Source organism: Sarcophilus harrisii, chromosome 2 (genome assembly GCF_902635505.1).
Source record: "Sarcophilus harrisii chromosome 2, mSarHar1.11, whole genome shotgun sequence".
NCBI lineage: Eukaryota > Metazoa > Chordata > Mammalia > Dasyuromorphia > Dasyuridae > Sarcophilus > Sarcophilus harrisii.
The window spans coordinates 49,787,113-49,812,902 of record NC_045427.1 but is presented as its reverse complement, the minus strand read 5'-3'; the positions used below and the strand labels follow the sequence as shown (position 1 = coordinate 49,812,902).

Below are 25,790 nucleotides of genomic sequence, written 5' to 3'. Positions count from 1 at the left end.
CTCCTGCAACAGGAAAGACCCAAGTGTGGGAAAACCACCATGTGATAACCCAGAGTTCAATGTGAATGAATAATCAATAGTTTCCTTTGAATTTTCCTTTCAAGAATTACATCAGTCAAAAGAGATTAAATAATTCATAAGAGGGAGAGGGTTTAAAAGATTGTCTTCTTCTCTCCACGGCATAATTACTGGTAGAATATATGAACATAAGCCAAGAAAATGAACTCCTAACTCAACTGGCATGTGATCAAACACATGCTCCTCGTTTACATAAATAGAGAAGTGTGCAATATGCTTACCTGAATATGGCCGTTATGGGGCCCTTTGTGACCATACATACACTCAACAGTTGCAGACTTTCTTTCCATTAAGTGAATCCTAAATAGAGGTTTAAATCTCATGGGGTCATCAACATGGGGGTCATGGGGAGGCAGATACATCCAACCAATGATAAATAAACCATCTACCTGTACCAAAAGAGAGAAAGCTATGAGAAAGAGTTAAAAATCCTTCAACAACTGACTGATCTCAAATGTTCCCATAGCCTCTTCAAATATGCTATAGTTTTCCCACTATCTCCTCTGAGTATATTTTAGAGATTGCTTTTCCAATTATCAGCTTGAGACTCAAGTAGATGGCAAATTCTCAGTGAGAACTAGAAAAAAGAAAGGCACCTTCTAATAAAGCCAGTTTTAAGACACTCTAAGAACCAATGTTTGATTGATCAAAACCTTCTTTATCATGCAAAACCTAAATCTAAGCATGTGGCTTCTAATTCCAGAGATGGGTTGGGAAAATGAGACTTCAATTTGTAACTCTTGGGGATCACAAGTTTGGAGCTGGAAGAGGTTCTACAGTACATCCAAGCCTACCTACATGTTTCACAGTGTTATCAAAGGCCAAAGGAAGTTAAGTGACCTGCCTAAATTCACACAGGTAGAAAGATGCAGACTTTGACGCCCAATCCAGAGTTGGCTGAACTACATTATGCTACACAAAGATCATTGTCTGGGGCAAGATAACTGGGACAGTTATCCTTTTATAAGGAATTATTTATTTCCATCTACTTATTTACTGCTTTTGGAAGATAACATTTTCTCCTTACTCTACTCTTCACTGCCAGTAAGAAAAACAATGCCTCCTCCCCTTGATCAAAAGAAAAAATTACCAGGCTCATTTCAAAGGGAAAACAATCAAAATGCAAGCCATATGTTTTCTTTAATAACATTAGATATAAGTCCCTCCCAAAAATGAATTCTTCATTACTGCTTCTTCTTCCAGGTTGCAGAACTCAAGACAACGGAACAAAATAATGAATTGGAACGACAAAGACTAGTCAAAAATGTATAGGGTGGTTCATTTAAACCAACTCTGCGTGCACTAAAAATGAGGCTATACAACTAATGAACTAGGGGCGCCCATATTTACATTCATATCTGTCTCAATGGTTATATCTACTTTTTAAAGTGAATAGAAAACAGTCAAAAGAGGATCCAATTTATTCAAAAAGAATGCTAAAATATAAATTTAAAATATTCTGGAGTCAGGGAACAACAGGTTTATTTCCATATGGATCTTTCCTCAAAATTAACTTAATCTTCAGTAGATTCATGATGAACTTGTTGTAGGTAGGTAAGAAGCTAGAAACTCAATGGTGAAATGGGCTTGTGGAGTTTAGTGGGTCACATAAACTGTATAAAAGAGGAGAGTCAAAGAGAGCAGCTTCCCACCTTGATTTCCAGAACTCCAACATTAGGTACATATAAAAGAGTAAGCTTAAAAACAAAAATGAAACTCCCCAATCAGCACCCAACTTTATTCCCAAAACTTTATCATAACAGCAACATGAGTCGCAATGAAATTTCACAAGGAATTAATTGAAGATGTTCTGAAGCTGGTACACTATAGGCTTATTTGGCCACAGACCTTGAGGTCCTTGGGATTTCATGTTAGAATCAGAAATGGAGAAAGGACAATTTCAGCCTTACCTCCCCCACTTTTTCATCCTTTTTGCATGGTCACTTCCCTAGCCAACAAGGACAAAGAAAATTCTAGCCCACTGAGGGACATTCATAACAGGAGTACACAGGCTTCAGGCTCAGACATAGGCAAAACTAGAAATCCCAACGAATTTATTAGATTTTTAGCGACCGGCCAAGGATTCAAAAGAACTCCTCCAGACTATGAGTGCCAGACAAAGTCTAAAGGGCTCATGCCTTGGATGGTCCCAATCAACTCCCAAATTACTAATGGGGTTTGGAGTTCAGCAGCAGCATTTGGCATATTGTGATGTAAAACAGTGGTGTCAAACTCCAATAGAACTAATCCCAGCAGCAGCATTTAGACTTGGAAAACAACAAGTTAACATTAAATTGTATTGTATCTTTATTTATTTTGTTACACATTTCCCAATGACATTTTAATCTGGAACTTGGGGCTGGAGTTTCACATCCCTGAAAGAAGGCACTACCCCTTTAATATACAGATGGCATAAAACACTATCACACATAATTCTTGAGATACCAAATTACTATGTAAGATCTCCACTGTTTACTGACTCGTATTAATCCCTACAATTAATCTACTTACTCCTATTAAAATCCAAGAGCTACAAATTTAATAAATCTGTAAACTCTAAGAGGAAAGTAAGAATAAATTTAATAGAACAGATAAACCCTATTTCTAAATGCCAATTTCAATTCTTCCAATTTGTCCAAAGAGGCCTGGAGGGAAGTAAGCCAATTTCACTTGCTTTGCTTCCCTGGTTTTAATGTCACTTCTTGCTGAGGACAGTGGCTTCCTGTGCATGCTACTACTCTCTTAAACTTAACATACAGATAAGTATACCAAGTAATGCTTAAGTACTTTTAGAAGCACACATGATATTAGGGAAAAATAAATTAATCAGGGCACCTGCTCCCCAAAGGCAGGGATTACAGGACTCTGGCAGAGAGGAGCAGCTGTGCTTAGAGGTCCCGTGGTGCCCACTCTGAGACCGCTCTGATACTCTCTGTAATCACTAGTCAGAATCTAGCCCTAAAGCTAAAGATTCATGACAATAGCACGTCCCACAGGGACAACAGGATCTGGAGACATACAGTCAGTAAATGCCTGCTATGTGCAAGGCCTGGTCCTAAGGGCCAGGGGGGCAGTTTGGAGCTGTTCAGGAAAGATCTGATCTTCAATCAAGGCCAACCAGAGACTCTAGTTCCCCAAAGCTGTTATGATAAAGCTTTGGGAATAAAGTTGGGTGCTGATTGGGGAGTTTCATTTTTGTTTTTAAGTTTACTCTTTTAAACTCAGAGGCACAAACAAAAGAGAAAAATCACCCAGCCACAAATTACTCTCTAGGGGAGGGCCATTTTGATAAATTTTTGCCTATCATTCACTAGCTATAAGAAAACAAACATAAACCAAGCTACATGGAAATTTTTCTCTGACATCAACATCTGTTTATCAGAGAGTCTATGAATAGTTAAGATGAAAAAGCTACTTCCAATCACACTTTGCTTGATAAGATAATAAAATCTGGTGTCCTGAAAAACTACATATGTAGAATTTCTTAATAATATCCCAAATTTCATGTAAAAAGGCAAATAAATAAATAAATAAATCAAGAACCCCAGACGTGTTTATTGGGCACACAAGAATAAAAGGAACTTGGAAATGAAAACTTCAGTCTGGGTCCTTCCATGATATTTCCCCAAAACGTCCCAGTGTGGTATGACGCTAAATAGAAACCATTCCAATAGCTCTGAACTTCACATACAAGACAATCACTAAAGCTTGTCTGAAGGAAAAAAGGTTTCATAGGCAGTCCCTTTTTTTGATTCTTTGTATTAAAAAAAAACACCCATATTAATAATTTGATACATTTGACACATAATAACAAAGGAAAAAGGAGATTTTTACTGTTTACTTTTACATAAATAAAACTTCTCTGACTACTTACCACAACATTCAACAGCCCTCCATATGGCCCAATGTCTGGTTGCCACAATCCCAAAATATGTCTATATCGGTGAAGCACTAGGGAAAGAGAGAAACATCAAGCCTACATTTCAAACTGAAAACTGAATACCCTAAGTTGAATTAAAGAAGCTAATAAAGCCAAGGGGTCTGGGGGAAATGAAGAGGGGAAAGAAGAGATCACATCACATGGAGTTTTTTGGGGGGAAAGTCTATTACGAAAATAGAAAAAGCAGCAAATATTATCTAGAATTTTTTGGACAATGAATAATCGAGGATATTCCCTATTACTACAAGTGCTTAATAAACCTTTAAATGACATAGAAAGTTATGAGCTTAAGTGGGAGCTTTTTAAAAATTCATTCAAACAGCAAGTATTTAGTGTGCACCCGCTGTTTGCAAGAGACAATCCCACAATCCCATGGGAATTTTATGTAAGGCAGAGTTATAACTGCTGAGGAGAGGTATGACCTGCACAAAAAAATAACCCTAATAGGCAGAGTGGGTTAGAAATTACATCAGTTCTGGGAAGGTCAGGCTGCACTCCCACCCAAGCAGACCAGATTGCCCAGGAGCAATATTCATTCCAGGTTTGGAAGGAGCTAGATGAGCAAAATAACTCAAGAGGGAGGTTCAGAGGTAAGCCTGGGACAGGTCAAGAAAATGGGAGGGATGGGAGAAGCATCAGAAGGGGAGAATAATTAAGCCTAGAAAAAGGTCTAGGGCCACTGTGTAAAGGAGCAGGATGAAGTGCCTGGACTTCATTGGTGACTATGGGAAGATAGGGGAGGCTTTCTGTCCACACAGGGTACGGTGGCTGTGTGTGAAGGGCTTGGGCGCACAGGAACAATCTGGAGGCCACTGCACTAATATAAGCATGCCATCGTTGGAGGTAGGCCCTGAGGTGGGTACAGGAAGAAAGTCAAGGACTGACCTAACAGACACGTGGGGGAAATGGATCAACGTAGTAACTAACTATCAATATGGGGATAAAAGAAGTGGTAATCAAAAATTACTGAAAACATGCGCATCCAATTAATACTGCTTCTTCAAAACTGCCATCCCAGCAGACTCTATTCCCAACAGTGTTATTAGGCATTGTAGTAGAGAAGCCCCACCAGAGAAGTCTCATTAGCTTACAGTCAACACCTCTTTTTGGAGCAAATAGGTGATTACCCAGTTCAAGCACCAGAGTTGGCTCCAAACATCTTGTTCTTGCCCAAAATGAGAACTCTTCTCAAAAGAAAAAGATTGCCACTTCTTGGGAAGTTCTACAGTACAAGGCTGAGGCTCTGAAAACTGTTCCCCAAGAGAAGCTCTAAAGATGCACTAAGCAATGGTAACATTCTTGGAATAAGTATAGAGGCTTTCCCATCCCCATTGCCATCCCTCCAAGGGGACACCTTGGAAAAGTTTCTGTGATATGTTTAAAAAAAATGAAAGTAACTATTACGTTGTAATCATATCTGATAAACTCTGGAAGCAGATACTAACGTTATCACTATTACTATTGCTGCTGCTACTATGGCTACCATTAGATAAATCTAAGACATTGCTATAATTCAAAAATAAATTTATAGTTATAGTTTAATTACTTTTTTTTTTGTTCCAGGCCTTGATTCCATCTCTGTGGGAAAAACTTTTGGTGAAAAAAGGTCCTTTTTTCTACTACACCTAGCTTACTTATAGAGTGTTTGCCAAAGAATAAAAAATTAAATGATTTGACCAGATGAAGAACAACAGGTTATCCTGGCTCCCAAGTCAGCCCTGTCTATCCCTCTGCCACAGCTATCTTTCTTTAGTAAATATACAGGATTAAAAATTGTCATATTACAACACAAAGAATCTGCCTCATACTCTCTCTTTTTTAAGAGCTAAACCATAAACTAATTTTACTTAAAAAACAGCAAAGCACCTGTTTTAAGTTTAAATGAAACAAAACAACGGCTGGGATTTGTTCAAGTGAACTTCAGATATCTGTAAACAGAGACTGTCCCTGGAGGTAAGCCATGGCTGCTTGTCATTTTGATGCAACACATCACATTGCATTCTAGATATTCAAACTTAAAGGTCACAGAGACAGAATTAAATTATGATTTAGTCTTAAACAATGTTCCTCAGGTCTCAATAGTGACTAAGTAATTTAAGTTCGTTTCCAAATGGTGTGTTATGGTCATCTATTGTATAAAGCTGTATAAAGTACTTAAATGTTTGTATACATGGGGAAAAAATGTGTATAAATTCAATGTCATGAAGAATCAGAGAAATAATGACAAATATTAATATTAGGAAAAGACAGCTATATCCCTTTACACCACCACAAACTCTCTTCTTTTCGATTCAAAGATCAAATTGAAAGAAAATGTAATACTAGAGAAATTTTGACCATTACATAGTCTTAGTAAAAAGTTGGGTTTTTTTTCCTCCATAGTGATACTTAGGACCATCCTTGTTGATTTACAACTAACTAACTAAAAAGTTAGTTGTCATGAACCTACAGAAAGAAATGTTGAATTCAAGGGTAAGGGATTAAGACTATGAAATTATATTTCCACATTATTTTGTAGGTACTAAAACACAATAGTGTTGACTACCACTGGAAGAGTTAAAAAATACAAATCAGAATTTAAAAATAATGGGAAGTATACATCAGCAGGAAGGGAATATGTGACTGTCTCCCCATACAAACACAGTACCAGTAAGGACTAGATGACATGACTTCCAGTCTCAGCTTTTAACTGTAGTCAATTCACTTCATTTCTGTAGGCCTTAAGTTTCCTCATTTCTAATATATTAAATCAGAATATCTGATTATGAAGGTCCTTTTCAGATCTAGGATTCTTTATATAAATACAAGTAGTCCAATGAAGAGCTTTCTCTGGCTTTTTTTCTTTTTTAAAAAATTTCCAATAGAATATAATTTAGCATTTAAATATACATTCTTATATATTATTTAATGGCTTTATTTAGTTTTTTAATATTCCAATTTTAATAAGTCTACATATAAGTTGTTATACATAAAAATCATTTTATAGTTTACTTTTTCAAAATTTAATCTTTTAAACTACAGTACCAAAACAACTTCAATGCTTTGTTATAACAAAAGTGGTAATTCATCACCTGTATTAGAATTCTCTAATGCATCCAAATAAAGCTTGAAACAAAATGCTCAAGAAAAGTGCCACAAAAACATTTTACAATATTCCAACTCTGACTAAATGAGAAAGAAATATTTAATTGAAAAATCAGTAACAAATGGCAGATTAAACTTTGGTGTGAAAACAATGCTTTTCATTCAAGTGGATATTTGGGCTTCTATTACGCTTGGGTTCCTAGGGTTTCTAAGTACCAAATCTAAGAAAGCATATTGTTTTTACTACACACAATTCTACTATCAAGCAGCAGCTTAATATAAAGTAGCCTGAAGGAGTCATTAATTTTTATATAGGGATCACATGGAGAATGAAGTAGGTTATTTCTAAGAATCCAGTTTTATCCAGTGTTATTTATTAGCCATGCATTTGGCTACTCAGAACCTTTCACCTTAAAGTGAGTTTTACAATCTGATACACTGAAATTCTTCTACAGTGTAAAGAGAGTGAAACAATAACAGTCTTATTCTGTCATTCCACAGCAAAGAAATTTGCCAAATAAGTAGAGAATTTTTACTTGTGGAACTAATTTGCATTACTTAATGTTTAATAAAAACATTTTTTATTTACAATATTATTTTCAAACCTCCTTCTCTCTCTCTCAATTTGTATATGATTACTGTCTCACATAAACAACACAGAATGCCAGACTGCAGCAAGAAGAGATATGGCTTCAGATTTGCTTCTGATCTTCCTAGTTATGTAATCCTAGACAAGTCATTTAACCACTCAGGGTTTCAGACAATTACCTGGGATGTATCTGCTAAGGCAGAGACATAGTGATTATGTGGTAAAGGAAATTCTTACACCAGAAATTCCCTACACTAGTCTATAGATCCCTTCCTGTTTTTGTGGAACTAAACTAAAACCCACCTTAAAAAATTAACAATTAAGTTGAAAAAGAAAGTTCTTAGAATATTTTGCAACAATTTAATCACTAACTGATCAACCATTCTGGAGAGCAATTTGGAACTATGCCCAAAGGGCTATCAAACTGTGCATACTCTTTGATCTAGCAGTTTCTACTGGGTCTGTATCCCAAAGAAATGATTAGAAAGGGACCCACATATGTAAAGATGTTTGTGGCAGTCCTTTTTGTAATGGCAAAGAACTGGAAACTGAGTGGATACCCATTGTTTGGGGAATGGCTAGATAACTTATGGTATATGAATGTCATGGAATATGATTGTTCTATAAGAAACAATCAACAGGAGGATTTCAGAGAGGCCTGGAGAGACTTAAATAAACTGATGATAAGTGAAGTGAGTAGAATCAAGAGAACATTGTACACAGGAACAGCAAGATTATGTAATGAACATGGTTCTTTTCAACAATGAGATGATTCAGATCAATTCCAATAGACTGGTGATGGAGAGAGCTATCTAGATCCAGAGAAAGGACTATGGGGACTAAGTGTGGATCACAACATAATATTTTCACTTTTTTAGATGTTTGCTTACTTTTTTTCTCATTTTTCCCTCTTTTGATCAAATTTTTCTTGTGCAGCATGATAAAGATAGAAATATGTTTAGAAGAATTGCACATGTTTAACCTATATTGGATTACTTACTATATAGGGGAGGAGGGAAGTGGGGAGAAAAATTTTAGTTGAATGTTGAAAACTATCTTTGCATGTATTGTGAAAAATAAAAAGCTATTAGTATAAAAAAAAAAAAAGCAACCCTGAAAATTCACTTAACAAAGCTGGTTAATATTTCTCAAGTTAAATTGTTAAATTTCAAGTAAATTTCTCAAATTAAATTGTTTATTGGTTGGATTCAATTCAATTCATATAGAGTTATACTTATGAAACTGAAACATCAAGTCATTATAAAAATTCAGATTGGTGCTAAAATTTACATTTAGCTTACTAACCTTAGACTACCCAAAGAACAGATAGACTTCTATCACTGTTTAACTCAAATAGAAACAATTCCTACAGACATACTGACCTAGAAACAAGTTAACATCACATATATGTCACAGTGTTTTCATTTAATTAAACATTTCCCAGTTACATTTTATCTGGTTAACTTGACAACTCTGGCTAAAGTATATCTACTACCAGTGGAAAGGATCAAGAAAGTTCATCTTCATGAGTTCAAATTCTGCTTCAGAAACATACTGTGTGACCCTAGGTAAATCATTTTACCTTCTCTGCTTCAGTTTCTTCATCTGTAAAATGAGCTGAAGAAGGAAATCCACTCAGGATCTTGGCCAAGAAAACCCAAAAAAGGGAATCATGAAGAGCTGGATGTGACTGAAACTATACAACAACAAAAAGGAAAATTCTATACCAATATTAATGTTTGTTCTGACAACTACTCAAAGTAGCAAATATTCTGACTCAGCAGGAATAGACTATTCTCAGGTTAACTCTCAACAGAAACACTCTAAGACTTTTCAGCAGCCAACACTGGTGAACAGCAGAGCAACATAAGTTGGGGGGGGGGGGGTTTAGGAGTCTTAACTTTGTACATTCATTGACCCCAAATGTTTCCAGAACTTGGGGAGTGGGTGTGGTTTAAGGTAAGGAGGGGGTGACTCCAAGAGGAAGAGAAAAGTCCCAGATATTCCACCCACTCTTTCCCCATTCATCTCCTCCCTTGCCCCAGAACATATCTTTGCTGCTTCACTACTCAAACCAGTTGGATAAGATAGGAGTTTCCAATTTTATTTCTTGTGTTTTTTTTTTATTTATTTATTTTTAATACACATCGTTTTATGAATTATGTTGGGAGAGAAAAATCAGAACAAAAGAGAAAAATCATGGGAGAAATTAAAAAAAAAAAAAACTGAAAAAAAATCAGTGAACATAGCATGTGTTGTTTTATATTCAGTCTCCTCAGTTTTTTCTCTAGTTGTAGATGGTATTTTCTGTCCAAAGTCTATTGGGATTGTTTTGGATCACTAAATTACTAAGAAGAACCAAACCTTTCATGGTTGATCATCACACATTCTTGCTGTTATTCTGTACAATGTATTCCTAGTTCTGCTTGTTTCACTTAGTATCAGTTCATGTAAATCTTTCCAAGCATTTTCTATAATCAGCTTGTTCATCAATTTTTATAGAACAATAATATTAACTTCATGCCATTCCCCAATTGACAAGCATCTATTTATTTTCCAATTCTTTTCTACCACAAAAAGAGTTGCTGCAAACATTTTTGCACATGTGGATTTTCTCCCTCCTTTATAATTTCCTTGGAATACAGATTCAGTAATAGCACTGTCAAGTCAAAGGGCATGCAGTTTGATAACCCTTTGGGCATAGTTCCAAATTGCTCTCCAGAATGGTTTGATCATTTCACAACTCCACTAACAATGCATTAGTGTCTTAGTTTTCCCACATCCCCTCCAACATTTATCATTATCCTTTCCTGTCATCTTAGCCAATCTGAGAGGTCTAAGTGATTTTATTTCTTGTCAAGTGAGATAAAGGACTTCTAGGTTTTACCATCTGTTCTGCCTCTATACCCTGAAAAATCCCAGTAACTGCCAAGTAGACCTAATGACAAACTTGAGTCTTGCCATCTGTCCCTCTACTAAAATTTTAGAACCAGATCTTCTAGCCAACCTGCAGCTGAATTTTCTTTGATATATTGTCTTTCCCAATCAGCATACTTCAGCCCTACAAAAATCCTAGAAGGTAGTTACTGTAATTATTCCATTTTGCAAATGAGGAAACTGAAACAGACAGGTTAAATGACTTGTCCTGGGACTATCTGAAATGTCTCTTAGGAATATTCTGAAGATTGTCCACTAAGATATGGTATCACACTCTTAAATGCTTTCTCAAGCTGAACTGCCAAGCATTCAAACTCAAAGTCTACTGCAGAATGTGACTTCCTTGAGAGAGGTGGATATAACAACCTTTTTCTATTTCAAGGAGGAAAAGGAAAAGAATAAATAGTTAAATTGCACCTCCTATGCACCAAACACTGGGCCAAGAGTTTTTATCATTATTATGTCATTTGATCCTCACAACTCTTTGACGTAAGTGCTATGATGAGCCATATTTTGCTGTTTAAGAAGCTGAAGCAATCGGAAGGGAAGTGATTTGCTGTTGAGGGGCACCCGGCTAATAAGCACCTGAGGTCACACTGCTGACATAAGGCCCAGTACTCTGGCACCACACCAGCTGCTTCTTCACACTGTGCATGGTACCTAGGAAGCACTCAGTAAATGCCTTTTCCTTCCTCCAGAGTTTTCAAAGCACTTTCCCATCTCATCTAATCCTCACAAACCTCCTTACAGATTAAGTAAATGCTTCATCCAGAATCCCAACATGGTCAGTCAGTGAGAGAGTCAAGTCCAGAACTCAATTCTCCTGACTTCAAGTCCTATTTTCTTTGCTGTTTTTTTTTTTTTATTTGAAAGAAACTGGAAATGTTGGAGAGGAATCCTTAGAATATAACATATCTGGGAAGGAAAAATCTATATTTTTCCCCCGAAGGGCTTTTATTCAAAATGGGCAATATAGTGAGAGAGAGCAAGAGTCCTGTAACTATGCTGACACAAACAGGGAAACATGAAGGGGAAAGGACTTTGCAGTGTCACAACCTGAACATCTATTTTAAACTCTTTAAAGTTTCTATTTTCATTTATGTGACTTGAAATTGCATCAAAAGCAACTTACAGTGTCCATCTCTCCGGAGAGAGATGGACAAAGACAGCCAGAGAGAAACAGAGAGAGGTAAAGAGAAAGAACCATTAAAGATCACATAGACGAGGGAAACCAAAAAGCTACCCTGATATTAAATCTAAGATTGGTTAATAGAGAAAATATTTATACCCAAGAACCATGAAATACAGGATTAAACACTCAAGAATACAGCATGCTCTGATAAATGTGGAAATACGTTTAGAAGAACTGAACATGTTTAACCTATATGGGATTACTTGCTGTCCAGTCCAGGGGAAGGGAGTGGGGAAAGGAGGGAGAAAAATGTGGAACACAAGGTTTTGCAAGGATGAAAGTTGAAAACTATCTTTGCATGTATTTTGAAAATGAAAAACTATTATTTTAAAAAAATGCAGCATGTTTCTCATAAAATAATCCAAAAGATCATTATATGTGATCTCTATATTACTTAGTTAAAGCCAAGCTAATTTTTTTTTCTTTAGGTTGTTTTATTCAGCACTCCAGTTAAATTATTTCTCCCCCCAGCTCAAAAAATAATTTAAGACAAATTACAATAGTTTCCTATTATTCAATGTAAGTGCATAATCAAAATCAATTTTTTAAAGTTCATGGCATTACACAAAATATAGGATATACCTGGCCATAAAACAATTTCAGCTTTCTATCAATCAACATGTCAAAAACTATAATATTCCTATGTAATAATAAAGAACCACTATTCTCAATATAAATATAAAAGCTAGAATGTTAGATGCTAAAAACATTTAGAATAATTTTTAAATTATAAATTCTTTCTACACACACACAAAAAAAAAAAAGCTTCCAAAAGGAAAAAGGCTTTTAAAGAAAACTTAATACTTAATTCAGATCTGGAAAGAAATCATTTTTTCAAATCAGCAATAATATCTGCTTTCCAATAAACAAGAATTTTAGTAAAGTTAATTTTTTTTTAAGCCCACACCCATAGAGTCACAGCACATAACAAACGGGCTCAAATTCTAATGTGACCATTGCAGCAAATCTTTGGCCCTTCTACTGGCCTGCATCATCCCCTTCATGCCGGTTATTGATCTCTCCCCTACCTTTTTCCCAAGACTTCTTTACATGTCTTTTGTTATCCAAAGACATCCAAAATGTCTTTGTAGTCAGCTTATTTTCCCATCACTCTTACTCTTGTTTTCTACTATTTTCAAGGATGGTTTCAGCTAATTCTGAGCTTCTTCTACATCTTTAGAAGTATCTGTTCAGGTTAAATTCTATTTCATAGCTGATAAGGATTACCTATGGAGGGTGAAAAAGAGGGATAGGAACAGTGGTAGAAAAGAAGATGTATTAATGATGAAAAAAAGCCTGCCTCCCCTTTTGCCTATTAGAAGCCAGTATTATCATATCTAGGTCACCTTCACTTTTTTGAGTCATTATTGACACAAATGTTTTTTTTTACTTGTTTAATCTAATTTCATCTGTGTGGGAAACTCCTACTCACTTAAGTCAGAAATCTTAACCTGTAATTTATAGTCTTAGAAAGCAGTGTGGTCCAGAGTATCCCTAGAAGGCTGAGTGACCCACCAGATGTCCAGAGGCAGGACTTATACCTAGGTCTTCACAACTCCTTAGGGACTCTCTATGTTATACTGCCTCTCTCAAAGTTCTTTAGAATTGTATAAATTATCTAAAAAGTATTGTGAAATAATCAAGATAACTTAATCTTAATATCATGATGCAAAGCATACATTCATCCTCTTAAATGAGAAGTTGTTAAGGTAACTAGAATTATGAATGGAGATGACACTGATGAAAGTAGGAAGAATCGGGGTGAGTTTGAAGGGCAAGTTAATATTATGTGGCTCCAAAGGATTTTTTCCTATCCAACTACCACCCCACATAACTAAGGATGTAAATTCATCAAGGGAGCCCATCTAGAATTCAAATGTAAAATGGTGGCTAATGGTCAGAACCAGTGAACTGTTCATTTTAGAGGAAGAGAAAAGATTTGGGGACTTCTGTTCAGTACTCTTGGCTTTGATCCTACATGAACCAAATTAAGAGTCCTCTCAGTACACTTTTAACCCTATATAATTGGTAGGCTCCTGGGTCTTATGTAATACTGATCACAAATATGATGAAAACTTACTCTCTAAGCCTAATAAACTTCAACCAGTGCCACCACTCAGAAATACTCTCTCTACCCAAAACAAAAGTATATCTTCTGGAAAAGTGACGAGCAGTATAAAAAAAAAGCCAAAGTGATCGTCAGTTTGCTCTGAGATGGTAAAATCCTAACATTCTCTGTGTGTTAGGATCATCATGCAGCATCTTGGGCGTGCTCTCTGCAAAAAGCATAAGCTGACAGCAAGTACGTACGGCAGGTGTAAACATCTCTGTACTCCATGTGCTCGTAATCGGGGAGAATTTTCATAAAACGTCCTGACTTCACTCGTGGATTTATACCTGAACAGACACAGCAGGGAAAGTACTAAAGAAGATGTTTCCAATTTTTATGACTATATACACATTTTCATAGGCTGTAACACTGTCTTTTTCCTTAGTGCTAAATAAAAAACAAATAAAATACAAGGTACAAATATGTGATCAGCTTCTAGTCAAAAACTTCAGTTCTGGCCTGTACACCCAATTCTGGACTTTCCAACAACAAACCCAGAATGGGATATTACCAATGTTTACAACAATTCTCTCATTCACTCTCCATTTCCATTTTAACAGTTTGTGCTTAATTTTTTTCTAACTCAAGAGATTAATGAGGTTCACTAGAGCCTATTAGAGGCAGGTATTAAGAAGTACAAAAATGTTTGCAAGACTTGGCTTCCCTGATAGTGGACAGCCAAATGATTCAAACAGAGACCTTCTTCATGTATCTTCAAGTTCATTTTACTGGTCTGAGCAGACAGGCCAAGATCTGACAACCACCATTTGGTATCTTTTCAACCACCTCTCCTTAGGATAAGGTAAATTCTTCCATGGAAGCCTCTTATAAAACTGGATGTGCTGCCCCTTGTTTTGGAGAAATGGAAAGAAATATGCAGCATCTCTATTTTGCTAATTCAATTGGTCGAACTATTAAATTGATTTTGCCCTGAAAATAGCAGCTCCTGTTCTAAGGAGCAGCAGTAAACTGAACTCTATGTCAGCTTAACTATTTCAAGGTTCTTTAACCACAAAGGTAATGACAATCACTGGAAACATTCTGTGGAGGCTTCCAGTCTATAATGTAATGATGTCATTGTTTCTACAATCTACAAAATTCATTACATACAACACGGCCTCCGTCTCACTAGTTAGGAATGTCCTTTATACATACACGCACACACGTAGACACAAACACACACTCATGCACACACTCGGGCTCAATTTTCCCAATCACTTCCCTCCCCACTTCTCTCCCTCCTTAGCGGCAGCACCTGGCCAGATCCCCCTCTCAAAGACACAGACCAGTGTCTGGGCAGCCTCCTACAGCCTCAGCCAAGACAAGCTAGCCAGAAAGAGTTTTCCTATCTTTCACTTGCATACTTCGCAGGATCATAGGGCACACCAACTCACCAGTAGGAAGATATTAAGGGATTTTCTACCATATTATTATAGCTAAGATTAAGAGATAAGTCCTCTTGGTTCTTTGAGGGAAGCCTGGGAAGGTTCAGGCCAAGTGCCATAACCAGCTCCAAAGGACATTACAACTGAGAAGATACATTTTGTTGTATTAATTTCAGTTAAAAAAAAAATTAGCCAGTGCTGGACTTGTGGTCAGGTAGATCTGAATTCGAACTTTGTTGTACTTATTAGCTGTGTGACTTTAAGCAAGTCACACTCTCTCAGCATAAGTTTCCTCACAGGAAAATGGAGGAAATCACAACACTTAGTAACACAGGACTACGAGAAGCAAATGAGTTAGCATATGTAAATAAACTGGCAAACCTCCAAGCAGCATCTAAATCCAAACTCTGAGGTCCCCTCTTAAAACAAGCTCCCTGGGCACAGAAATCGTTTTCCATTTTGTTTCTGTATCCTCAGCATTTAACAATCCTAAACACTGTTATCACAAGAGGGTTTGACATACAAAGATTTAGGAATAAAAAGAGAATACTCAATATTCCTAAGAACAAAGGATTCAACCCTGGAATGACTAGATTAGAAATGCCTAATTCCAAGCCCTTAGAGCTTTAAAGAAAACCAGATCTAAGAGGAGGTAAAATGATTTGTCCAAGGTCACACAGCAGAGAAATCTCACAGTGAATTCAGATCAATGTGACCCCGGGCTCCCAGACTCTAAGTCCTCCACCTCAGTAACACATTTACAGATGGTTTTCTTAAGACACACAATCTCCTCTGAAACTTATGATTTGTAAGGATTTGTGCAAGAAGTGGACTTTGGGCAGGCCAAGGTTGCCTTAGAGTTTGGGAACGAGGGGAACAACAGGGACAAGAGCCCAGAGAATGAGGAACAGGTTGAAAACAGCAGAGGTCAGAGGTCCTAGGTAAGGGGAATAATGGAAAAGAGCAAAAAGTGGCCCACAAATGTGACTGCAGATGAAGGCCTACCCAGCAGGGTTGCAGAAGCAGCCAGAGAAAGGACAGGGAAAAAGCCTCAGAAAGAAAGAAAAGTAACCCCAAAGAAAGCAACAGCCTCAAGTTAGGAAACAGAAGGAAGACCGTATGTTATAGACAAATGGCACAGGAACAGTATGCACAATGAGAGAAGGAAGCTCATGAAAACCCTTTTAACTCTATGGTCTCTCCTCTATCACTGCAGCATACTGCCCAAAATTAATATGTATTTTCAGTCCCAAGAGTTTTCAAGAAGATAGAAAATCAACAGAATAATCACCTGGAGACTAAGATTGAAAATGACTCAAGTTCCCTATAAGGGCATCAGATGTACTGAAGGTGGCATCAGCTTCCCTGGAAACAAGCAGCCATCAATCAGAAGCCTACTTTAACCTGGTGTTGGCTCTAGGTCTAGGGCTAGTGTGTAAAGGGACCTCACCCCAGGCAAATCTTCTACTGACAAATGAGGAAACTGAAGCCAGAAAGGGGAAATTACCTTCCCCAAATTAGAAAATATTTGTAAAGTATGTAGCAAATGCCTGATGCAGAAAAGGCACTCAATCAATGCTCACTCTCTTTCCCCAAGGTCACATAAATGACTAGCATCAGAGACAGAATTTGAATTCAGGTCGTCTGCCTGAAGGCCAAAATCAAAATGAGGATCCCTTTTCAAAATCAAAATGAGGATCCTTTTCAAAAGCTTCCTTACACTAACAAAATAAAGAGACAGAATTTTTGCCTCTACCCTCTGGGGCTGAGACTAAAATGGTCCCTAATGCGCTGTAGATAAAACCATGAATCAATCCAGTCATTCTGGATAGTAACATAAACAACTTAGGGCCTCCAAAGTCACAGAGTCTTGGACACTAATTGTGGGGTCAATATGAGCCCCTAAGGAGATCAAAGAAAATGAAGCTATATTTACAAAAATATGTACAGGAGCTCTCTGTGTTAGAGCAAAGAACTAGAAATAAAAGGGGTGCCCATCAACTAGGGGAATGGCTGAACAAATTATGACCTAGGATTGTAATGGAATATTACTATTAGAAAAAACAAAAGGGACAGTTTTCAAAGAAATCTGGGAAGATATTGATGCAGAATGAAATGAACAGAACTATCTCCCTTCTGCTTCCATTCTGAATCATCTTCAAAAGTACTCGTGCCCATCTCTGTTGACTAAAGGTCCTTTTTCTCTATGATGCCCATTTAGGCCTGTAACGAGAGATAATGGCTCAAGTTCCAAACTGCGTCTCACAAAAAAACAAACAAAAAATGCAACCTCTTTGCTATACCCAAATTCTTCAAGCTAATGACTTATTAGCAACAAAAAATCCAAAGATAACTGCGGATAACAGCTTACATTGTTCCCCTTAGCAGCTTCCAGCTATATTTGAACAGGTGCTCTAACTCTAGAAGGAAGAAATAAAACAAAGCAGAACCAGGGAGAATAAAATCTGTCCTTTTTTCTACATGGAATTTCACTTGTAGGAAAGCAAAGGCAGAAAAGAAGTATCACAGAATTTTAGATTTGAAATAGACTTAAGAAATCATCTACTCTTGTGATTAATTAATTTTTAAAAATTGTAACTATTTCTCCATAGGTGGTTTCCTTTGTAATCGTATCTTATTTCTTACATTTTTGAAAAATTAATCTAAGAACGTGTCCATGATAGGATTTATCAAACTACCAAAGGGTCCAAGGCACTAAAGTTTAAGAAATTTGTTCAGTGTTCCAGTTGCATCCAACTCTTTATGCCCTCATTTGAGGTTTTCCTGGCAAAGATACTGTAGTGGTTTGCCACTTCCTTCTCTATTTCATTTTACTGATGAGGAAACTGGGGCAAACAGGATTAAGTGGTTTGCCCAAGGTCACACAGCTAGTAAGTGTCTGAGGTTGGATTTGAAAAGTGGATAGATAAAAAACTGAAGAATCCTGCTGTAGTTCAATCTGAGGACCCAAGAAGTAGAGTGATTTCATCATAGTTACTAAGGTCCCACACTTAGGATTCTCAAGGCCCACTTCACAGTATGGAAGAAAGTCACTGTTAAAAGATTTCTGAAAGGGGAAACCTTCTCATTCAGATTACAGTCTATCCTATCCAAAATCCAATTAAGTCATGGCTTGAATATCTCCTAGAGGAAGGCTCTCCATGAATTTAAACAAGCAGCAGATCCTTAAACGGGAATCAAAGAGCAATCCCCAAATCACAACATAAATTACTAAAAACAGAAGCAACTATTGCTCCACGCCAACCTAGGACTGCACAATGCACAAGCTCCTTGATTTCCAGGCGCATAATTTCTTATCCAGGGCAGACTAAAAAACAAGAACTACATTACTAGAATATTAACATAAGGGAAAAATAAGTGGCAAATGTATAATTCTCAGATTCAAGTCCTGTTATATTATTTAAATAGTGACAAATTCCTTAAGTGGAAGTGTTGAAAAGATGGGACTGCCAAATATGGGTCATATTCTATGTATTATTCAAAGCTAAAATTTGATCAATAAGGTGACTTTTCATAGCAGAAATATTTATGATAACAAATGGATTAACTCACGCTTGGCATAGACATCTCGACAGGATACACCGGTAATCTCCAGCTTCCGTAAGTTTTCACATACACCATATTCTGAAAAACATAGAAATTTACTAAAAAATTAAATTCAAAGAAACACAAGCAAAACCAGAGACTGGAGAAATCAAAATCCTCACTCCCTCAAATTTCAATCTGTCCCACTCTGTGGAGATAGTCTGGAATTTTCCCATTATTCCACTTTGTCAGTCAACCAGCACTAAATAATAATCAATGTTATGAATTTTCAGAAAAGGTTAAACATTGAACTTTTGAACAGGTTGCACATTTGTTTGGAAATTGGACTGCAGAAGAGTGCCATTTCTGTGGCGGTTACGCTACCTCAGTATCGCAACAAATAAAGATTTAGCCGAGGTATAATGTAGCTATCCCTGAGCAACTGTGACCATGATACAGAAGAGAAAGAATATAAACAAGTATCAAAAATGAGTACTAGGCAATTTTATGGGAAAATTGCTGAAACATAATCCCTTTGATGCATTTCTGCTTCTGCCTTTCCGCATTATCCTCCAGCTTTCCAGAATAGTCTCTTTCAATAGATCTCTAAGACTCTCACTATAGCCTAAAACTCCCTTTTAGTGGCAACCCCAAAGCTTACCTTGTGCTTTGTCCTATATAAACTACTCTTCCTTAAAATTGCCACCTCCATTCTCCTTCCATAAGCAAAACTCAAGACCCCTCAGTACATAAGACCCAAGCAAGATATCAGAAAGAAAGAAGTCTGATTGGGTGAATTCCTATTACTATTTGAATGAATGACTAATAACTCTTTCATCACACAATAGGTTTTTATAATCTTGTAAAATATGCTTACTCTTAATGGAGTGTTAAATTGATGGAATTTTAGACAACCCAATTCAATAAACATTTAAGCTGCTACTGTGTTTAGGACACATTAGAGTGTGACAAAATGAAATAAGATTCAAGTAGGAAAAGGAAGCAGGGGAAAAAAGTAGGCAAGTCTGAGAAAATAAGCTATTTTCTTAACTATCTCCCTTCTTAAGCTCCTGAACCTACAACAAAATCTAAAAATTCCCAAGTTTTTCAGTCACTCCCACTCCACACTGTTGCCTAGCATAACTGCCTAGCATATATGCACACTTAGTAAATGCTATTATATTTCTCCGTCACAAGCAGTAGAGGGGCTCTGGCAGAAAGACCCACAACTGCTGTATGGATGGGGAATTTGTAAATCTATCGTTTTGAAATGAGGAACCTATTGGACATTTGATTTAAGCACTAGCTCCCTACTTTACTGAGCAGTTCTCCTTTAGCCCCCTTTTATATGTATGTATATATGGGACCTATTTAAATGGTTTCAATCTGGCACCACTTGGGCAGTGATTACCCACCAATTTTAGAACGGACACATCTTGGCTCCTTATACATCCATAGAATTCTGGGCTAAACAGGGTGAATGAACACCATCTACATGTTCCATTCTGCTAATTCCAAGTTCTATGACTATAAGAATCTATACTATTTTTAGTATACTTACTACTGGGTAGTAGAAAAAAAAAAGTCTTTAAGAACCCCGCCAAGTTTAGGTTAGTCCAGAGATTTAATGACTTAAGCCAATGGACAAGCATTAAGTTGCGCTAGTTGCCAAAATATGATCCCGATTCAGGGTGGTGCAATACAGGATCCAGTTCTAGTTAACTGACAAGACGAGCAAAGACGTCTTTAGAATCACAAACCCCTCCAAGACCATCTGCAGTGAGGATCTCCCCATGTTTGTGCAGCAAGTGTCCACAGAGCTTTGGCCCGAGTAAGGGGAGCCCTGCTGCTCTCCCTGGGGGGTGCCCATTCTCCCTTGTGCTCCCACACTGTGCTGCCCAGTCACTGTCAGTCAGGTGACCCCATCTGGGGTGTTCTGGGCAGGGACACTGGAAGGGTTGGCCCTTTCCTTCTCCAGAGGAGGAAACTGAAGCAGACAGGGTCAAGGGCCATACCCAGGGTCCCCTAGCTGGTGGATGAGCACCCCTGACTTCAGGCCCCATACTGCGCACCTGGCGGGGGACAGTTCTCACTGCACAGAGGCTGTTGCTCTGCCAACCCTCCACGCAGCCAAAGGGAACCGCTAGGAGGCAGCAGAGAGCATCCAATCTGAGGTCAAGTCAAGAAGACCCGAGTTCAAATCCAAATTTATACACAGCCTCACTGTCCAGGGCAAGTCTGTAACTTGTTTGCCTCAGGTTCCTCGTCTGTAAATTGGGAATCGTCTCAGCACCTACATCTAAGAGTCTCTGTGAGGACTGAGACCATACAGGCAAAAGCCCTTAGCCCCGGGGCCAGCACACAATAGGCGCTCTATAAATGTTGGCCCATATGTTGTTAATGCAATCTATGGGACAATCCTCCAAATATCTATCATGTTGCTTTTCCAAGTCTTCTCCACTCCATTTTTCAAACTAAAAGCCAATGAATCAGATTTCAATTCTCAAAAGGGTTCATTTAAAAGAGGGCTGGCAAAACATCTAGACAGGGACCCACACATGACCAAGAGCTGACCTGACCTAAGAACAGGTCATCCCAGAGGAACTTTATTCCCTTTCTAGACAGGGTCACCAGGACAGCAGGAAGCCTCTGTCACTCACCCGGGTTTTAGAAAAGTGCTTGATCAACTATCTCCCATTATTATTGTGAAGATGAATCACAGGGTGGAATGGCCAGACTCAAAGAATATGTCAACAGGGCAGGAAGATTAAAGTGCTCATGGACATCCCCAGGAACTGATCTTGGCCCTGGACTCTTTAACTTTCTTACCAATGACTTGAACAAAGATCAAATCTGCTTTGAGAAAGTTGACTTAACATTTGAGATAAGAGGATCCAAAGGATCACCATATAGAGGGGCAGGTAGGTGGCCCTGTGGATAAAGCACCAGCCCTGAAGTCAGGAGGACCTGAGTTCAAATTTGAGCTCAGACACTTAACACTTCCTAGATATATGACCATGGGCAAGTCACTTAACCCCAATTGCCTCAGCAAGAAAAAAAAAAAAAAAAAGAAAGGAAAAAAGGTCATCTGATGAAACTGAAATTCATATGGAATCTGAGATGAAATTCAATGGGGATAAATTTAAGGTATTTCTTTTGGGTACAAAAAATAAACTTCAGAAGTCAGCCAACTAATAAGTATTTATTTGGTGCCTAAATGCTCTGTGCTAAGAGCTAGGATCACAAAGATGAAAAAAGCTAGTCCCATTTTCAAGGAGTTTACAATTTAATGGGAGCAGACAACACCCAACAAGAAGCTGAAAAGGGTTGTAAAGGTGAAGTCAAAGAAGTCCCAAAGTACTGCAGTTGCATGAAAAATTGAGGTAGTGTTCCAAGCTGAGCTCCTTCCTAAAAAGGACATTTAGAAGATCATGAGGGACAGGGCACAAAGATGAGACAGTGGACCAAGGCTGATGGGATCTTGCAAGGTGGATGAGGTTTTCCCCAAAATGAGATTTCTAGAGCAAATGGAGAAGTCAGAGAGATCCTAAAGTAATGTCAAAAATGCATGAAGAGCTACATAACTTCCAAGAATAATTGGGGGCTTATTCCAGTCACATTCATGGTTATGATTGGCTGGACTCCAAAAGGCAAGAAAAGGAATCTAAAATCAGACTGTAAAGATAGGTTGGGGACAAGTTATAAGGGGCTTTCAAAATATTGGAATTTAAGGAGTCCCCAACACTTAGAAGGCAAGAGAAGAAGTAACAAGGTCAGACCTATGCTTCAGGAAAGTCATCTTGGGAGCTGTATGAAGGACCTGAAGGGGAAGGGCTGGGAAAGGGAATGGGGTGATAAAGCATAGAAATGATAAGGTGTAGCACCCAACTGAGGATATGGGGTGAGGAAGAGTAAGGAGCTAAGGTTAGTGTCTCAGAGAATGGAAGGATTGTAGCACCCCTGACAAAAATTGAGCAATTTAGGAATGGGTGAGATCTGGGGGAAAAGATCATGAGTTTTGTTCTAGACATATTGAGCTTGAGATGTCTTCAGGAGATCCAATCTAAAATGATCAATAGGCTAGTGATGCTGCAATCAATAAACAAAGACAAAATGTTAAACGTATAGTCTTTGAAAAAAAAAAAAAGCAGAAGTTACCAACCAACACATTAACATTCAAAATACTTAAATCAATGTAATATAAATTAAGACTAAGATTCTACCTTATATGATTATCAAATTGAAAAAATAGTAATAAGGATTAAAACAAACTTCACCTCTAACCCAAAAAGGATGAAGCAACTTAAAGGGATTGAGAAAAAGTCCAGAATTAAAAAAAAAAATATATATATATATATATATATATATATATATATACACATATATATATATATATCAAACCATACAATTTATAAAAATGTGCACATTTTAATTCAGTTTCCACTACCAAGACTATATCCTCAAAAATAAGACCTATGTTAAACAAAAGTATTTCAAATATCACTATTTGTAATAAATAGGGGAGAAAAAGACACAAATTAGGTACTAGATAAGTAAGAAGTAGATGCACTCAATAACTGGGAAGTAGATAAACAAATGTAATGGAATATTAGTGTGCCTTAAGATAAATTCTTTTTTTTTATTTTTATTTACCTAATTTTTAATTTATGGAATAAAACAGTATACTTAAAAAGATAACTACATAAAACTGCAACTCTATTATATACAATTTGCTATTCCTTTTAAATTTATAATAATCATCATGAGGGATAGCTAGGTGGCACAGTGAATAGAGTACCAGCCCTGAATCAGGAAGACCTGCATTCAAATCTGGCCTCAGATACTTAACACTTCCTAGCTGTGTGACCCTGGGCAAGTCACTTAACCCTAACTGCCTCAGAAAAAAAATAAAGTCATCATGTAATTTACACAATGCTTACATATACCCACATGGTCAATCAGGTACCAAACCTTACTTTTTTTTTACCCACTCACATCCCATCTCTCTCCTTACACATCTGTGACCTTAGACCAGGCCTTTCTGACCTCTCCCCAAGATTATCACAACTGCCTCCCAAATGGGCCTCCCTGCTGCACAGTTGCAGCACAAAGAAGAACCAGGTCATTGACCCACTCAATAAACTGACTCCCAGGGACCGCCTCTAGAGCCAAAGAGAAGCACTCTGGAGTTGTTTTAAGTCTTTCACCTCCGGGCCTCCCTTTCCAGTCCCACATTCTGTACCTTCTCTGTGTCCCTAAAACACGACCCACCCCGTGTCCCACCTCAGTGCCTTCACATATACTGCCCCTTTCCCTCCACCTCCCCTGTGAAATCTTTGTGGGACCCCTCCCCACCGCAGAGCCTCCCACCCTTCGTCCAAGACCCTTCACAGAACTGCTCTGTCCTTGTCCTCTTCATTTCTTGCCCCTCAGAAGGGAAGGTCACATAAGGTGGCGGTCAGTCTGGCCGCCACATCACGAGGGTGACTCTTGACTTGCAAGGGTGCTGCATTTAAGGGAGGCAGCTTCATTCTCCCCTCCAGAGCCACGGGACAAGCTGGCCCAGGCTCTGCAGGGTGACCTAAGCCTTTCCAAATTAACACCCTTCTCCAGTCTCAGTATGAAGCAAACCCATTCAAAGACGAGGAGCTGGATGAGAACTATAAAGAAAGATGCCTTAATTCACTGCCACAAAAATATCAGTCTGGGAGGGGAATTCCCAAGTTTCTAGCAGAACAGAAAACAATTGTCCCTGTTTTCTAACTCATTCTAAATGCTCAAAACCTAGAACCACAGAGGATTGGGCTGGGGCTATTACTAGGCATTGGCCAAAATGATTTGGGTTTAAAAAGTACAGTCAGGTAGTTCTATTTGAAACACAACAGGCTGGTCCAGAGAATATTAGACACTTTTAAAACCAGTATTTCTTTCTAAAGCCAGTTTTTTCTGAGTTTTATTTCAAGAAATCAAAATGTGGCACAGTGGACAGAGAACTGTAGTTAGGAAATTCTGAGTTCTAAGTCAGCCTCAGACACTAGTCAAGCCATTTAACCTATTTCTCTCAGTTTCCTTCCTGGCAAAATGGGGATAACAAAAGCACCTACCTCCAAAAGTTGCTATGAGGATATAATGAAATAATCCTTGTAAAAGTCTTTAGAACAATACCTGACACATAGTAGGTGCTATGTAAATGTTTATTTCCTTTCACCTTCCCCTTTCTTTTCAAGCACAGATTGTTTCATCACTTTATTTGTATTTCCACTGTCACTGGGTTTAGGTATTTTATTAATTGATAGAGCTATATAAAGACAGGGGGGAAAAAAAGTCAACAAATCCAAGTTATAAAGGACAAAAAAAAAATACAAAACAATCAACAAGGTGGATTCTATTATGCTAGATCAATAATATACTACTTTAGGAGCAGGATTAGAATATGTTAAAGACACAGGATTTACTCTTTAAGGTCTTTTGGTTCCATCTTGCAGGTCATTTTTTTTTTTTCTTATTTCCCTATAACCTTGTTGTTCTGCACAATATCTGAATGTTTTGGAGTATTCTAGGATAACAATAGAACTTATCAACTACCCCTGACTAGACAACATAAATACAAATAATACTCCCAGCATACTATATTTTCATGGGCCACTGCTCAGCACACTGTATTCCATAGTAGGCACTTAGTAAATGTTGACTGGCTAAACTAGATCTGCTTTGAAATAGTATTCCTTAGGTCTCTTAAAAAGAAATTTATATGGTAAAAGAGGCAGTCCCCAATCAGCCAAAGTTTATGATTTACAAACTCAAAACTTGTTTGTCCCAGACCCTACTCTCTTTTCCAAGAATCTTTGATTTCCAAAAAGTCTGATTATAAAAGCAAAGGTCTTCAAAAAGGGTACAAAGAATTGTACAAATCAGTTCTGGGTTTGAGC

General features: G+C 37.6%; 1 protein-coding gene across 1 annotated transcript in view; it reads right to left on the bottom strand.

Moving 5' to 3' along the window:
* Positions 1 to 25,790, bottom strand: part of FBXO31 (F-box protein 31) — a 56,305-nt gene that overhangs the window by 16,611 nt on the left and 13,904 nt on the right. Inside the window, 4 exon segments of the mRNA XM_031950171.1 lie at positions 300 to 467; positions 3,953 to 4,029; positions 14,131 to 14,217; positions 18,889 to 18,960. Of these exon segments, the coding sequence (XP_031806031.1) occupies positions 300 to 467; positions 3,953 to 4,029; positions 14,131 to 14,217; positions 18,889 to 18,960 (404 nt within the window).